Source organism: Scardinius erythrophthalmus (genome assembly GCF_964197995.2).
Source record: "Scardinius erythrophthalmus genome assembly, chromosome: 1".
Lineage (NCBI taxonomy): Eukaryota > Metazoa > Chordata > Actinopteri > Cypriniformes > Leuciscidae > Scardinius > Scardinius erythrophthalmus.
In genome coordinates, this window is record NC_138221.1 from 46,494,988 (window position 1) to 46,511,270 (window position 16,283).

Below are 16,283 nucleotides of genomic sequence, written 5' to 3' on the forward strand. Positions count from 1 at the left end.
AATTATTGACAGAATTTTCATTTTTGGTTGAAATAATTTCAAAAAGTATGTCTGACAACAATAGAAATTCTGCCTAGCAATTTCTGTATGGAACAGTCATGCAAAAGTCATAAAAACGTATGGTCAAAAAGGATGTGAACCATGGTTACAGCTGTGTATGAAAAAATGACTGGAAAAAAGTCATGAAGAGAAAAAGCCATAAAGTTTAAAGTAAATAATCGGTGCAAACTCAATTGGACAGAACAAACGTAAACTCTTAAATGAGTGATTTCTGTCACAGCATTTTAGATAAACACTTTTTGCCTACAATAATCGTGAAACTTTTCTATGAAAGATTGTCGTTCCCTTCAAAATCCACTCAAAAATGTTTCTTGGTCATGACGCTTCTGGTCTATATACTGGATATTTGTGGCTGTACACTGTTCATATGTTTACTGCTCACACACACACACACACACACTGTTGTTTCTCTCTTGATTCTCTCAGTGCTGAGTGTGGGTGAAGGAGGCTACTGGGAGGGGACGGTTCGAGGGCGCACGGGCTGGTTCCCTTCTGACTGCGTGGAGGAGGTGGCTCACCGCAGCCTGGAGTCTCGTTCAGGTGAGACTCCTATCTCACACGCACACACATTACACGCACGTTATAAGTATCAAAGACATCCACGCTACACTCGGAGCTGTCATTTTGATTGTCCCAGATGTAGTTGTAGGACAGTCGGACTGTCCAAAGCTTCTCTATGAAGTTGTGATGTCAGACTTGTGAGGGAGAGCAGCTATGATGACTATTAATAGTTTACAGCACTACTGGAGTGTGAGAGAGACCGATTGTACCATTTCACGCTGGCTAAACTCGCCGTGGTTTGGGCCACCACGCTCTGTCGGAGTGGGAAACTTCAAGCCGGACATATATTTTCTTGTCATGCTGTAGTTAGACCCTCATGCACACAAACTCGTGATGATGTGGATGCGGTTGTGTTTGCGTCTTTCAGAGAGCCGCAGTGAGAGAGCCAAGCGACTCTTCCGACATTACACCGTTGGATCCTACGACAGCTTTGATGCGCCCAGGTAAGAACAATTTTACACTTTTTATGTTGGTAATGAAGGACTTTCTGGTGAGAAGACCAGTTTAGAGTTGGTTTATCCTGGTTTAGCTATAGTGGTCTGGCATAAAATACTCACTAAAGCATAAAATACAGTATGAAATACAAAAATTGGTGGTCAAAAGAAATCTTGCTATTCAAGGTAAAGAAATGTCCAAACCTAGAGATTATTTTCTCTCAACTGTCAACAATCTAAAGGGATGTGCATTCTTTATCATTTACACGCATGTCTCGTGTGTTTGAATGAGTTTTATTTGTGCACGTGGAGAGTTTTCTGTTGGTTCTTCTGAACTGCTGCCGTTGGCATCGACTCACCTGAGGAGGCCTTGGCACCTTTTCTCGCACTGCTGTGAGTGTGAGTGAGTGATAGACTGACAGGCATGGAGATGGAGATGCCAGCATGTGATTCATGCATTGCAATGTTTGCGGTCTGTGAAGCTTGTTTTTGAAATCAGATGCGAGTATGTTATGTTAAATTAATTTCAGAATTAAATTGCTGAGGTTGACATTGAAGAATGGGATATGTGTCACTTCAATGGTTTAAGTACAGGATAATTCATGTAGTATATTTAGTATAAAGCGTTACATGCATTGATTGTAATTCTCGAATAAATCTGAATTACAGGTTGCAGATTGTTGAGATATTTTGTAAAAAAAAAAAAAAAAAAAAAAACTACTTTACATCTAGTTGCTGTGCTGTAGTCATTGAAGTGGTTAAAGTGTGGCATAGCACAACTCATTCTACTAGTATGAAGGCTGTAATCTGTTAATATGAGACGAGTCTATGTAATATGTTAATATGAGGGTAATGACTGAAAATGGTTTGACCAATAGTGTGCAGGCATTGTATATAATTGAACAATTGTGGTGTGTGAGGACTTGAGATCTTCAGAGAATGGTCAAAACAATGTTGAAGCGTCCCTAGAATGTATGAGGGCTGTAGAGAGCATGTCAATATCAAAACAAAGCCAAATCCTGGTCAGATAGACATTTCCAGCAAAAAGAGGACATACAGTATGGTCACACTGCCTTATTTGGTTACAAACTTTAACTTTCTTTCTTCTGCGGAACTCCAAAAAGATGTTTTGAAGAATGTTGGGTACCAAACAGTTTTGGTGACCATTGACTTCCATTGTATGGAAATAAACACTGAGGCATTTCTCAAAATATATTCCCAAAAATAAGATGTATGTTATTTTATGTTATTATCCATTTAAGATAGTAAAACATGTTTTGCATCTTTGCATTGGCTCGCAAAATGTTTGAAATCCCCAAAGAAACTTTGCATTCATTCGCAAAACTTCTGCATTCTTTGCAAGGGAATGCATAGGTATTGTGAGCAAATGCAAAGTTTCTTTGGAGAACGCAAAAGTTTTGCAAAAGAACATAAAAGCATTGAAATACATCTTGTCCTCCCATCTCATATTTTTTCCACCACCATGTCAGGTCAAGTCACCTTTATTTATATAGCGTTTTTTACAATACAGATTGTTTCAAAGCAGCTTTACAGGAAAATAGGAAATAATGCAACAAAGTTTTGTTTCGGCTGTACAGCAAATCTAGAACAAAATATATAACAAAAACAAAAATATGAACAAAAATCATAGTCCAGCTTAAGTAAGTTCAGTGATGGTTCATTTTTGTTGTAAAATAAGTTATTAATTTAGTTCATTTACATACGTATATAGCGCGCTCTAGAGAAAACAGTGACGTCATCGTCCATGCAGTGAGCTCAGTTCAGTTCTCATTTAATGGTGTCAATGCAGGCAGATCAAAAATATTGTTGAATATTAAGTGTCCCCAACTAAGAAAGCCAAAAGCCAAAGGCAACAGTGGCATGGAACCAAAACTCCATCATGTGACAGAATGGAGAAAAAAAAAACCTTGGGAGAACCCAGGCTCAGTCGGGGGGCCACTTGGCCTCCTTGGCCAATGTCTCTTTAGGTGCTCCGTATTCCTTTTTACACTAAATATGTATATATATATATATATATATATATATATATATATATATATATATATATATATATATATATATTTAAAGAAGCCTAAATATATCAAAAGTTTTTATTTTAGATATTTTGACCTGGAAAATGAGTGTATATATAAATGTGCACTTAATTATTTTTGACCATTGCGCTTTCAAGTTAAAAGAAGTTCAACTTTTAAAATCACGTCTAGACTTTTTTTCATTCCACTTCACAAAGACGAGTTCTGTGTAAATAGCCCCCAAGTCATCAGTAATCTACTTTCGTAGCATGGTTCTCATAAAATTTGTCATCTACTCAGGGCCATCTTCAGGGGCTTGGGAAAACGAGGGGAGTCACTGAAGTCCTCTATGTTGTAGCCTAGGGGAGTAGGGTGGGTCTAAAAATATTGTCCCAGCCCCTTTGAATTTAAATGACAGCCCCATGAAACTTTAGACTGTAATATCTGTTTTTGAGGACCACTTTGTAATCTCATTCTATCTCTCAGTCTGTCTAGCTGTCTGTGAGTCGCGTGCTGGTAAATTAACACCACTGAGCTCTTTTCATTAGCGCCTCACAGTAAACAAAGCTGCTTCATGTGATGTCATTCTGTCCCAGTCATGGAGAGAGCTCACACTCACCTCATCCCAGCAGCCTGTAATACAACACAATACAAGCACAGCGAATTATTTACATACAAATATACACATTATAAGTCACATTATTATTTATTCTCTAAATCTCGCGGGTCACACGCACTTGCTCCCATTCGCACACATGTGGAAATACACTAACACACATTGATACTCTTTACTCTTTTTTTTTCTGTTTCTAAGTATTTTTTCACCCCTCTATTTTTGGCTTCCTCACTCCCTTCATCCCGCTCTCACTCTCCCTTGCGCTCCCTCTCTCTCTCTTTTAATTCCTCCCATTTTACTCACCCCCTGCACTCTTTCATTTTCTCTCCATCACCCTCCCACTCCTGTGGTGACTCCATCTGGAGGTCAGACTATGAAGGACACTAAAGAGGAAGAGAGAGAGAGGGAGAGAGAGAAATATATGGATGAATGAATGGATGCAGAAGCATCTTGCAACTATTGACAACTATCAACTTTTTGGCACCTTTTTAACATGCAAGGGGACCCTAAGTGTATACATACTTTTACAGCATTTATTCATCTAGATTAACGTTTCTACATATTCTACAAAATGTCTACTTGTACATTTAATACATTTTAAGGTTAATATTAGTTCATGTATCAACAATGAACATCAAATAACAATGAACACATTTTATATTGGTAAATTAATATGAACCTACTCTGCATCATCCTTCTCTGCTCCTTGTCTTCCTTCGGTCCGTGCACACTCATTTGTGTCACAATTCCCGCGCCCCTGTCCCTGAGCGCCCTGCAGCACTCTCTTTTTCCCTTTCCAACGCACGTGATCTCTTTATAGGACAGTGATCTGTGAAATAGGGTCAAGGACATACATTATAATTTTAGGTAAAAGTTCACCAAATGAGTCCTGTGCGATCTTCACTGAAAATGTGCCAGCAAGTTTTCTGGCATTAAGAACACGTGTACAAATACATACTGTACTGTACAAGCACACATACACCTTCTGGCACTATCCACACTTCCTTACCCCCTCTATTCCTGCTGCTTCTCCCTCTCTCTTGCTCGCTCTCGCTCTTTCTCTCCTCCTCTCTCTCTCACTCTCTTCATCACACACATGCTCTGAATGAACAGCGGTGTGGTGTAGTCCCATGTACCATGCTGGAGGATAGAAAGAGTGTGAGAGTTGTAGAAAGAGGAAGAATAAGGCAGTAGATTGTGGATCCAGCAATGCCGTAGAGAGCGAAGGAGGCAGAGGGAGACGGAGGGGGAGGGCAAAGAGGACCAACATCGACATCCAACGAAAGAGGCTTTGACAGAGATGATGTGAGTTTTTGCTTTCTCTCCCCTTTAGCTTACTCTTTCTCTTCTTGCTCATGTCTCTCTCTTCCCGGTTATCTCATCCCTGACCCTTTTCCTCCTGTGCGATGGAGATGCTCGGCTGTGTTACCCTCTTTTCCGATTCCCTCGCTCCCTCTCCTCCTGCATTCATAGGTTCCGCTTTGTTTACAGACATTGTTAAAGGAGGGGGAGGTGACAAGGGGAGGAGGAGGGGTCTTTCTCTACCTTCTTGTGTTTGCATTGTCCGGTGGGTACATTTTGTGTTTGGTTTTAAATGGATAGTTCACACTAAAATGATGATTCTGTCATTATGTATTCACCATCATGTTGTTTAGAAACCCTATGAGAAGTTTAGCTAAATGTATGAGCTGCTTGCTTCCATACATTTGGAAGTGAATGGGGACTCTACACTGTAAAAAGTGGTAACCTAAAATTGGGATAGAGATATTGCTTCCTGATTTAATCCAAAAACATTTAGGTAGGTATTTTGGTTGATTCAGCGATATTTATTAATGTTTTTGACTTGTATAAAACCAGTTAATTTAGATGTTACATTTTGTTTTCAGTGTAGGACAGTGGATCTCAATCATGGGGCCAGGGTCCACTATAAGGGACATCAACTAACCTTTAAAGGGGCCTCAATATGACTTAAAATAATTTAAAATATGACAAAACTTGCAGTAAAATCAGCTAAAACAACTAAAAATCAAGATATTTTGGATTGTAATTCACCCACTAACCAATTGTTTGCGTTCTTTGATGAACTATGATTCCCACAGTCTTGAAAAAATAATTTTAAAAGTGTGATTTCTAGACCTGAAAAAGTCACATAAATGTAACCAAATTGATATATATATATATATATATATATATATATATATATATAATATTTGATCAGGTAGAAATTGTTAGTACAAACTATTTTTTTAAAGAATCATTAGTCTTAATCTTTATTCAATAAATCATAAACCAACTGGAAAATTCATGGGGTAAAAATACTGGGAACCCTGAAGAACAAGCTCTTTTAAAACTTCTTAGATCCTGCAATTTTGTTTACAGAAACTAGAAGTGTCGGCTCTTTGAATAATGTTGTGGAGTCCAAAAGGTTGAAAACTACTGCTCCAGGGGCTGTCAAGCTACAAAACTTCATAAAAATGTGCTCTACTTGTGCACTATTTTCAAAGTCATCTGATGCCATATAAGATTTCTGTCATGACAATTCTTTGGGCCCTATCTTGCACCCAGCGCAATTGACTTTGTACACCGACGCATGTATCATTCCTATTTTGCACCTGCGCACAGCGGACTTTTCCCTCCACAGACGCACGTCGGTAAACTAGAAAATTAACTTGCGCTCACGGGGGCGGTTCAGCGATAAGAGGAGGCGTGTTCCGGCGCAAACGTTCCCTGGTGCTATTTTGCAGTTCCAGAAAACAATTCCGCCACTGACCAGGAAAAACCTAGCCTAAAGTCAGTGGCGCGTTGCGCATGTTATTCATATGCTATTTTAAGGGCGCATGCTTGGCCATAATCAATGTAGCGTGTGCACAACGCGCATACACTTTGCTTATCTCATCTACACACAGACGCATCAGTTTTCATTTTTAGAAAACCATACATTATTACAAGGAAAAATATTAACACACGAGGGAAATCATTGTTGTGTCCATGAAGATGTGAAAAAATAGGCATAAATCTAGCTTACACATTTACCCAAATTTTTATACGCCTGTTTAACCAAAGCTTATTTGGGTGGGTTTCTCCATCCCCATAACAATGTCACTTCACTGTGTTTTACGGCCCTGACGAGAACGTTGCTCTCCTCGGCTGTGAACCGCTCCTGGCGTACTCCTGGCAAATCCGCCGTTATAATAGCAATCCGCCATGGAACAAGCGTGCCTGCTCTTAAAGGGAATGTGAAATGTCGCTCTGATTGGTTTATTTCACGTTACGCCCAAACCACACCTATGAATAATGAAGCTACTTCAGAACAACCCATTTTAGATTTGCGTCAGGCGCAAGAGTAATTTATCCCGCCAGTGTAATAGCAACAGCGCCCAAGACCCGCCCATAAAGTTACTTGCACTTCGCGCTTGCGTTTCAGATCGTTAAAATAGGGCCCTCAGAGTGTTTGGCATGGGAATGGATGGCATGGTAAGGCTGAATGAATATAAGTAGAACTCTTTACTGCCCTAGTACTTAAGAAATCCCTTAAAGGTGTTCTTCTCCCCCTCTTGATCACCAAACATTTGCCATATCTTTTGGTTTTCTGTCAGTTGGCTTTAGTGTTGGTATTCCACTCATGTTTAACAATGCTTTGCTCAGGGTATAAGAAGCAAAGAGAACTGTTGATCGGGGAGAAAGGCTTTAACCCTGCCACTCCTGCACACCAGTGCGTAACCTCAAACTACAAGAAAGGCTTTTACGCCCTCTCCTGCACAGCAGTGCGTTATTAGTTACAGCTATGTTTTTCTATACAGGATTTTGTTCTATCTACTATATGTATATTTAAACATGTTACATAATAAATAACTTTGCATGCTTTAAAGGCTATAAGAATCTTTCATTTTACACTGATAATCTTTTACACTGATAATGTTGAAAGCTAAAGTGATCGTAACTTTTGTTAAGCATTCAAGTTAAATCCTATGTTTTGTCAGATTAATTATATTGGAGTCAGATAATTAACTGAATTATGCACATCATCCTTCAACTGCTTTTTGTTTGGATTATTGGTTCAAAATAGCAGCGTAAGCTTCTAGCCTTACATGGATATGACAATGTTGGTATGCTGCTGTTGGCTATTGCTGCTGCTGCTGCACGACACGCTGCTGTGAGCAAGTAAGACATGCTGCTGCTGTACAATATAGCATGGGGGGGGCAGAAAGGGACAGAGTGTGATAGGTGTGGGAGGACAAGCAGAGGAAGAGGAAGGAACAAAGGTCAGATGGACAGAAGGCAGAAGAGGAAGCAGATGGGTGTGGAAGTGTGTACATCTGCCACGGTGCAGAGACAGTAACAGAGCAACAAGTTTAGAGAAGGATGAAAAATACACCACAAAAAAGAGCAATACACACATACACTTTAAGCGTCAGTAAGAAGAGTTAGAGATAAACAGTAGGTAGTGTAAGTAAACAGATCCACTTGGCTCTGTCCAGTGAGATTATTATTAATCTCTCTTACTCTTATTGCTTGTGTGACAGTGATTACTCAACTGTGTACCAATGGTAGCAAACATTGCTAATGTCGCTGACCCATGGTCTTCTTATTAGCCTGATTAACATGTAGAGACTCTCGGACCATTACAAACATTGAGCTCATTAACACGCCAATGACTTTTTGACGGTTAATAAATTTTATTTAATTATGTTAATTATTTTATTCAATTATTATTGTCATTATTATTGTCATGTTTTGTCATATAAATCAGTCATGCTGTACTCTGCACAAAATACTTTTTGTTTTCTTTTATACATTTAAAGGTTTCATTCTTGAAGGTTTTACGGTAACTTATTTTATTAATGCTTTTTGAAAATGTTTGGAATGTAACTTATGCCCTATTACTCAGTTATTTATTGCAGTAGTTTTGCATTTTGTGGCTTTTGGTCAATTAGTTTGGTTTCAAAACAAGAGACGACAATTACTAGTACAAAGCATACTTACAGGTGATATTTTTGACAAATATAATGAATATACTGTTACATATACTGTAACAATATACACTACCATTAAAAAAATTGGGGGCAGTAAGAATTTTTAAGAAGAAATTCATACAAGGATGCATTAAATTGGTCAAAAGTGAAAGTAAAAATATTTATAATGTTACAAAAGATTTCTTTATAATGTTACATTTATAATGTTACTAAACATGTTGTAAGCCCGACTAACAGTCCAAATGGTTAGTGCGTCACTGTCTTTCCTTTTACGCAACACAACAAGATTAAATGAAATACATTTTCTCATGTATTACCTCTTTATTTCATCTGACTCCATAAATGAAAAAGGTTTTAATGATATCTGAGCATCATTAAAAGTGAGCGAATATTTGATTATTCTTTTTAACTCTTTAAGTATATTTTACCTGTTCCAGATTAGGAAACTATGTCGCTCAGAGGTCCTCACGTCTTCTGTTTAACGCGGGTCTCATGTTCACAAGCTCATCAGTTTTGGTCACCAAACAGAGGTAATTGCTATATACCTGAGACATACGAAAGTAACATTAAATTAAAACAGAGGTAAGACACACCCAAATTTAGATTGGTCAAGCAGCATTTGCTGTTCTAAATGGAAATTCACTTCTTGTCTTTGCAAACCAAGTATACTTGAATTGATGCCAAATATTAGTTGTCACTAATAATCTGATCAAAACTTGCAGGAACATACGAATCCATTTAATCTACTTGGGAAAACAGTTTCAGAGTCAGTCAGAATAAAATCAAATGTAACAATTTATTATGTCAGATAAATGTATCATGCCAATTTCATAATCAGTTCAAAGATTATAAATACAAAACATCAAATGCTCTGGAATAAAGAGAAAAGATGCAAACCTGACATTAGAAAGTACATGATGCTGAGAGTCTCGGCCACTCTCAGCATCACGGGCTAATCTGAGTTACAAATCGCCACGAGCCTTCTTCAGCATCTCCCTAAATACTCAAACCAAGGCAGAAACCTCTTTTCAAACGTAAACATGAGCTCACAGTGGGAATTTGCATTAATCACCGTCCCAGACTTACTGGGGACAGAGTGTTGATTTACATGGGGGCACACCCACAGCAGTTAACAAGATATCTCTAAACTCTCCACACCATTGCCTTTTTGGTTTACTTCTATGGGAATGAGACCTTTGTACCAGTCGCACTGAGACATTTCAAATGATACCAAACATGTATAATACTGTATGATAATTGATCATATTAAAAATTAGCTGCTTGAATAAATTATTTTGGAGCAGTATTTTTCAGTGTGCGGACTTCACACTTCTTTAAATGACGTTTTATAAACAAAGTTCGGGATGAGCACGTTCAAATAATCAATCCAATCTACTCGTCATCAAACAATTATGTCTACCCTTATCAGCATGACAAGAGTATATATATATCCACTCTGTCAACTCACCTAACATTCCTTGACAGTTTTCCAGCATCCCTCCACCACCCCGACTCCTCACTCTTGGCTCAATCTTTTACAGCCAGGAATACGGGGGGAGTACTCTGGGTTCGGGCCGAATACCGAGCCCCGGAGCCCTCTGCTCGGACAGCACGCCAAATACGCATTTATTCTATCTGACTTATTTGTAAGTGTGAACTAGTGAATTGATCATATTAAACCATATAGATTTTTGGGTGAATTCAGGTAGGGATGGGTGAAGGGAATGATGTGTAAATTGGGAGGTGATCAACTCAAGTGCGATCGTGTCTCAAATGGGGATGGTAATATTGCAAGAGAGTTCAAATGTTAATTTCATTTGTTCTCTCAGAGAGTTGCCCTCTCTTACAGTTTTTCCAGTCTTACAATGTATAATGTTACAAAAGATTATTCAACATTGATAGTAATAAGAACTGTTTCTTGAGCACCGAATCAGCATATTTGAATGATTTCTGAAGGATCATGTGACACTGAAGACTGGAGTAATGATGCTGAAAATTCAGCTTTGCCATCACAGAAAGATATTACATTTGAAAATATATTCAACTAGGAAACAGACTGCTGTATTGCATGTCAATCTGTGCACAATAAATCCAAAGATTGTGAATCAGGTGTGGCCACAGGCAGTGGCTTTGAAAAATCCACCTGTGTGTAGAAATAAAAAAAACAAATGTTCATTCAGAAGCTTGTGATACTGATGATGTAATAAGCGGATGTTGGTTCAGAGCTGTAGTGCTCTACGGCTACCCGACAAGAGCACTAGAGAGTGCTCTATCTCTCTCTTTCTCTCTTGTTCGTTTCCTGTCTCTACCTCTCAAACGCTGCTGCCAGTTTTATGAATGGGAAAACGGTGACTAGTGGAGGCAGTGATAGAAACATCGCTCTGTTCAACTCACACGGGTGCTGAAGAAGAGAGGAAGAGGCAGATGTGTACATGAGAAGGAGTAAAAGAGAGACAGACGTGTGTGTGTGACAGGTGTCTTACCCTGGTGAAACTGGTGCTTGGCATTTCAATTGCACCTTCCCAAAGGTTTGACCCTCCTATACTGCAGCTGGTGTGCATATACACGCATTAGGCATGTGCCTACATTAGCAGGACGCCTTTGACCGTTACATGCAGGTTTTTTACAGCATCTCACGCCCTGAGTGTTGTTGCGTTTTTGAGGTGCGATGACGAAAAATTCTTCTCGAGGCACCTGCGTTTCATTCCAAGCTTTATTAAAATGCAAAAATGTGTCCTGTGTGAACGGCCCCTTAGCATCCTTTACATTCAATGCATGCATTAGCTAATCAGCAAACAAACTCAGTCACCTCGCGCTCCTCTCTCTGTCTCTCTCTCTCTCTCTCTCTCTCTCTCTCTCTCTCTCTCTCTCTCTCTCTCTCTCTCTGTCCCTTCATCAAATTACATCATTTCTGTCCTCTTTCATGCTAAACCATGTCTTCCAAGCACACATTCTCTCTCTGTCCCTCTATCTCGCCCTCCCTCCCTCTCTTTCTCCTTGCTTTGCTCACTCTCCCTCCTCCTCTGTCGCAGTCACAGTGAACCATCGTTCTCTCTCTCTCTTTCTCGCTCTCTCTCTCCGTCTTAAGTATGAAAGGGTTGGGAGAGCTAGGCCCTCGTTCTCACTCTCTCCGTCTCTCTCTCCTCCTCTCCTCCCCTCGCGCGGCTCTCGCTCGCTGTTCTCTGGCTGGAAGAGGAGCAGCAGTAGGAGGAGGAGGAGGTGGAGGAGGAGGAGGAGGGGGGGGAAATGGCGATGGGAGGATGCGGAGAGGAGGATCTCTCTCTCTCCCTCTCCCTCTCGTCGTCCTGGCCGTCGCTAGGCCCTATGAATCGCAGCGTCTGGTTCATTTACAGGTACTGGCTGTTTTCATGTTTTTCTCACGGCTGGGAGGGAGGGAGGTGGGCTTGAGAGAGCGCCGCATGTGTGCAAGGAACGAGCCGGAGTGATGGAGTGGATCGACAGGCAGGGATGTGTTGCAATGCGTGCGTGTGTGTGCACGTTCGGACGTGTGCGTGTCTATGTGCGGAAGAGCAAGCGCATTAGCCAGCGTAACGCATCTCCACTGCTGCATGCATGCTTGTGCGTGTGTGTGAATCGCAGCTTCTGTCTCTCTGTTAACGGCCGCAGAAAACAATGTCTGCCTCCAGCTAGATAGACCACTGCTCTGATGGACAGAATGCTAAACCGGTGTGTGTTTCTGTGCACGCGAGTGCGCGTGTGTGTGTGGGATGGAGAGAGAATGTGCTGGGCTCTATTAGCTGCTGATTTAGAGGAGTTCCAGCTTCACTGGAAGGGATTGATGCTGTTGGGTTTTCTGTGTGTGTGATCATGCACACTGTGTGTGCTTTGCATGTGTACATTCGAGGAATTAAGAATGATTGTTCACAAGGGGACTTTTGCGCTGGTTTCTCGTAACCCCTGCTGCATGGTTTTAGTTTGATGTGGTGCTGATGATCTTGTACAGTGTCCGTTCGACATTTTTTTAGTGCTATGTTCAGTGATGTTATCATGTGGTGGCTCTTAGACCTGTCTTTAGTTAAAACTCCCAAAGTTCAACAAAGACATCATGTGGTGTTTACGATGCCTGCAATGTGGTTTGCAAGTGTTGTTTTGTCACCATGAAGATTGTGTAACGTCTTACTAGTTGTACACTGAGATTGTGTAGGCTTCAGTAGTTACAGATGCGGCCACTATATTAACTGTGTCTGTATCATTTCATAGGAGAACTTAATGCCCAAAGAGGAGAGAAAGAGAGAGAGAGAGAGGGGATGGTGAGGTGTGTGTGGCAGAGAGGTTCAGCGGGTTGTGAGATGTCTGTAACTTTAAAAAGGGTGTGCCAACTTGAAGCGAGACCATCACTTTCTGCACATCAATTCATTCCTGGCTTGTTTTCGATCTGGGCAGGGATGAGTGGGTGATATGGAGAATGGCCACCATTGGCATCCCTCTGTGCAGGCACGATGGAATATATGTGAGGAGGAGTGCGGACGGACTATTGGAGAGAAGAGAGGACTGAGATAGAAAGCAGGGTAGGAGGTGACACACAGAGGAGTAACTGAAAGAGTTCACAGGGAGATATGAGTGACCCCTGGCCTCAGGTTCATGTTCTTTAAGAGGTTCACTGAAAGCTTTTACATTTGGCTTTTAGATGGAGACTGGAGTTCAGAAGCATTCAACGAGAAAGAGAGAGAGAGAGAGAGAGAGAGAGAAATTAACAGATGGAGTGGGTTGAGGGCTGAGCCTGTGTACAGTGTGACTATCAGCATGTGGGTACAGTATGGTACAGTTGAAACAATATTTCAGCAGCACCTGATTGGCACTGGCCACACACAAGCATTCACACAGGCTTGTCTTGCGAGCAAACATGGAAGACAGATAATCTGGCTGCAAAGTGGCACGTTTACTTGATACTACAGTATTTAAAGTTAGCAAAAAAGAAACATCCCTTCAGGATACTGTATTTTAAAAATCATTTTTCCAAATAATCCAATAAATATTTAAACCCAAATAAGATTTACAGATCTTTACTGGAAAGGGTTTACACAATGTTTTTCATGCTTGTTCAATGAACCATAAGCAATTATTGCACATGCACCTGTGGAACAGTGCTTAAGACACTAAAGCCTGGTTTTACAGACAGGGTTTAGATTAAGCCAGGATTAGGTCTTAATTCAATTAGGGCATTAAGTAGCTTTTTAAACGTGCCTTAGAAAAAAAAACATTACTGATGTGCGTCTTGAGACAAAACAATGGCACTGAAATATTTTAAGATACATCAGTGCAAGTTGATTTCAGTTAAAACAGCTCAAACATGCATTTTAGTCTGGGACTAGGCTTAAGCCTTGTCTGTGAAACCGGCCATATCAGTTTACATGCAGTAGTAGACAATTGAGGTCACAGTTACAATAAGATACACAGTTGCAGGGCACTAGAGAGATCTTTCTACTGTCTCTGAAAAACACCATGAGAAAGATACCCAGGGTCCCTGATCTGCTTTATGAATAGGGTTGGGTACCGAGACCCGGTTCCAATAGGGAACCGGTTCCGACGTAAACGGTAGTAACCAGACCGAATAAGAACGAAACTTTCGGTGCCTGATTTCGGTGCCTGACGTTTTTTACCGCCCCCTATAAAACATCTCGCGGCACGAATGATCCAATAACATCTCCAGTTAACCAGCAGAGCGAGCATTAATTTAGTTCGTTTGTTAAATAAGAGGCGATTTTGCGCTGAAATGCGTTTTTTAAATCAAGTGATCAAAGTGCTCGTTGCCGCTGCGATCAGTGGCGCGGATACAGTGTTTTCTCTTGTGGCTCGCGCACTGTCACTCGGACGCGCGCTTCGTTGCGGAGATCGATCTATTTATGAGGCGCCGTCTATATGATTATGTGCGCGGAGAGTTTGTGTGTGTGTGTGTGTGTGTGTGTGTGCTCGCGTCTCAGATGAGTATGCGCGGATATTTCCGCGCGTCTCGTGTGTGTAGAGTTTGCGTGTTTGTGCGTGAGCGACTTTAGATGTGATGTTGAGCATTTCATATTAGTTTGAGCATTCAGCAGTATACATGTATGACTACTTAGTAGGCCTATGTGTATGCAAGGGTTTCATATGTGCGTGAATGAAGTTTGATTTAAAGGGATACTCCACTTTAAAATGAAAATTCTGTCATCATATACTCACCCTCATGTTGTTTCAATTCTTTATGAATTTCTTTCTTCTGCTGAACAGAAAGGAAGATATTTAGAATAATATCAGTAACCAGACAGTTTCTGGTCTCATTTACTTACATAGTATTTTTTTTCCTACTAGCCTATGGAAGTCAATGAGACCAGAAACTGTCTGGTTACTGATATTATTCTAAATATATTCCTTTCTGTTCAGCAGAAGAAAGAAATTCATACAGGTTTGAAACAACATGAGGGTGAGTATATGATGACAGAATTTTCATTTTAAAGTGGAGTATCCCTTTAAGCCCTAGACGACGCCTATCTATTCATTCTGGTGAAATCACAAATTATAATGGACACAAAGTGTCCCTGCTTGATATACAACCACTGATGAGCATAATCGTAAAAAAAAAAAAAAAACTACGAATGCGGATTAGAACCCAAAACCTCTGACACGCCTGACTAAAGTTCAAGTTCAGCTGCCAGTGTTCCTCTTCGGATAAGTCTAATATTTTAATGCCAACTGCAAATCTTGCATATCAAGTATGAAGTATATCAATATCAAGTATATTTATATGAGGCTATACTGTGTGTGTTAAATATTTCTGCTCAGTGTCAGATATTTCTCTGTTTTGTAAAAGTCATAATATGAGAAGACAAAATTTTGATGTTAACTCAAGTGTTATCGGCTACATCAGTAGCCTTTTAAACAGCACAATTTTTCATTTAATCAGAAATCAGAAAATCTTTTTCAGAAAATCACACACACACACACACACACACACACACACACACACACACACACACACACACACACACACACACACACACACACACACACACACACACACAGGTATTATTTTTTTGATAAAGTGTGTGCGGTTTAGTTTTGTTAAGTACCGTTTCAAGAACCGTTTAAGCACCGGAACCGTTTGAAAAATACCGAGTAGGTACTGGTATCGGATAAAACCCAACCGATACCCAACCCTATTTATGAACATGCTATAGACCTGCTGCAAGAGGCATGAGGACTGTAGATGTGCAGTAAACTGAGCAATAACCTGCAATGTCCGTAATGTAAGACAGTGCTACAGGGAGACTGGAAGGACAGCTGATCGTCCTTGCAGTGCCAAACCACGTGTAACCATGTGTTGCCCCAGACGTGTGAACTTGCAGATCTGCTGCAGTCCATGAAGATGAGATGCACTAAGCAGCTTCTGGTCACACCACAGTTTGTGGGAAAAAACACATGAAAAAGACACTTTCTTTACTGTGTAAATAAAAGCAGTGTGTCAAATTCAACATAATTTAACATAACATAATTTTTTTTGTTCATCTGTGTGTATTTATTTGCTAATTCTCTCCTTTGTTTTACAGCAGATAAATCTATGCAGAATTTCTTGCACTGTGAGTGTGGAACTTGCGTAATTAAAGTGCCCCTG

The 16,283-nt window shown here is 40.3% G+C and overlaps 1 protein-coding gene across 9 annotated transcripts in view; it reads left to right on the forward strand.

Moving 5' to 3' along the window:
• Nucleotides 1-16,283, forward strand: part of shank1 (SH3 and multiple ankyrin repeat domains 1) — an 82,576-nt gene that overhangs the window by 33,464 nt on the left and 32,829 nt on the right. For all 9 annotated transcript variants that reach the window (XR_014031137.1, XR_014031138.1, XM_081379630.1 and 6 more), the window contains 2 exons: nucleotides 487-600; nucleotides 989-1,064. Coding sequence is in view for 7 of the 9 variants with exons in the window: in XM_081379630.1 (XP_081235756.1) it covers nucleotides 487-600; nucleotides 989-1,064 (190 nt within the window). In the remaining 2 variants the exon portion in view is untranslated. The remainder of the gene's footprint in view (nucleotides 1-486; nucleotides 601-988; nucleotides 1,065-16,283) is intronic.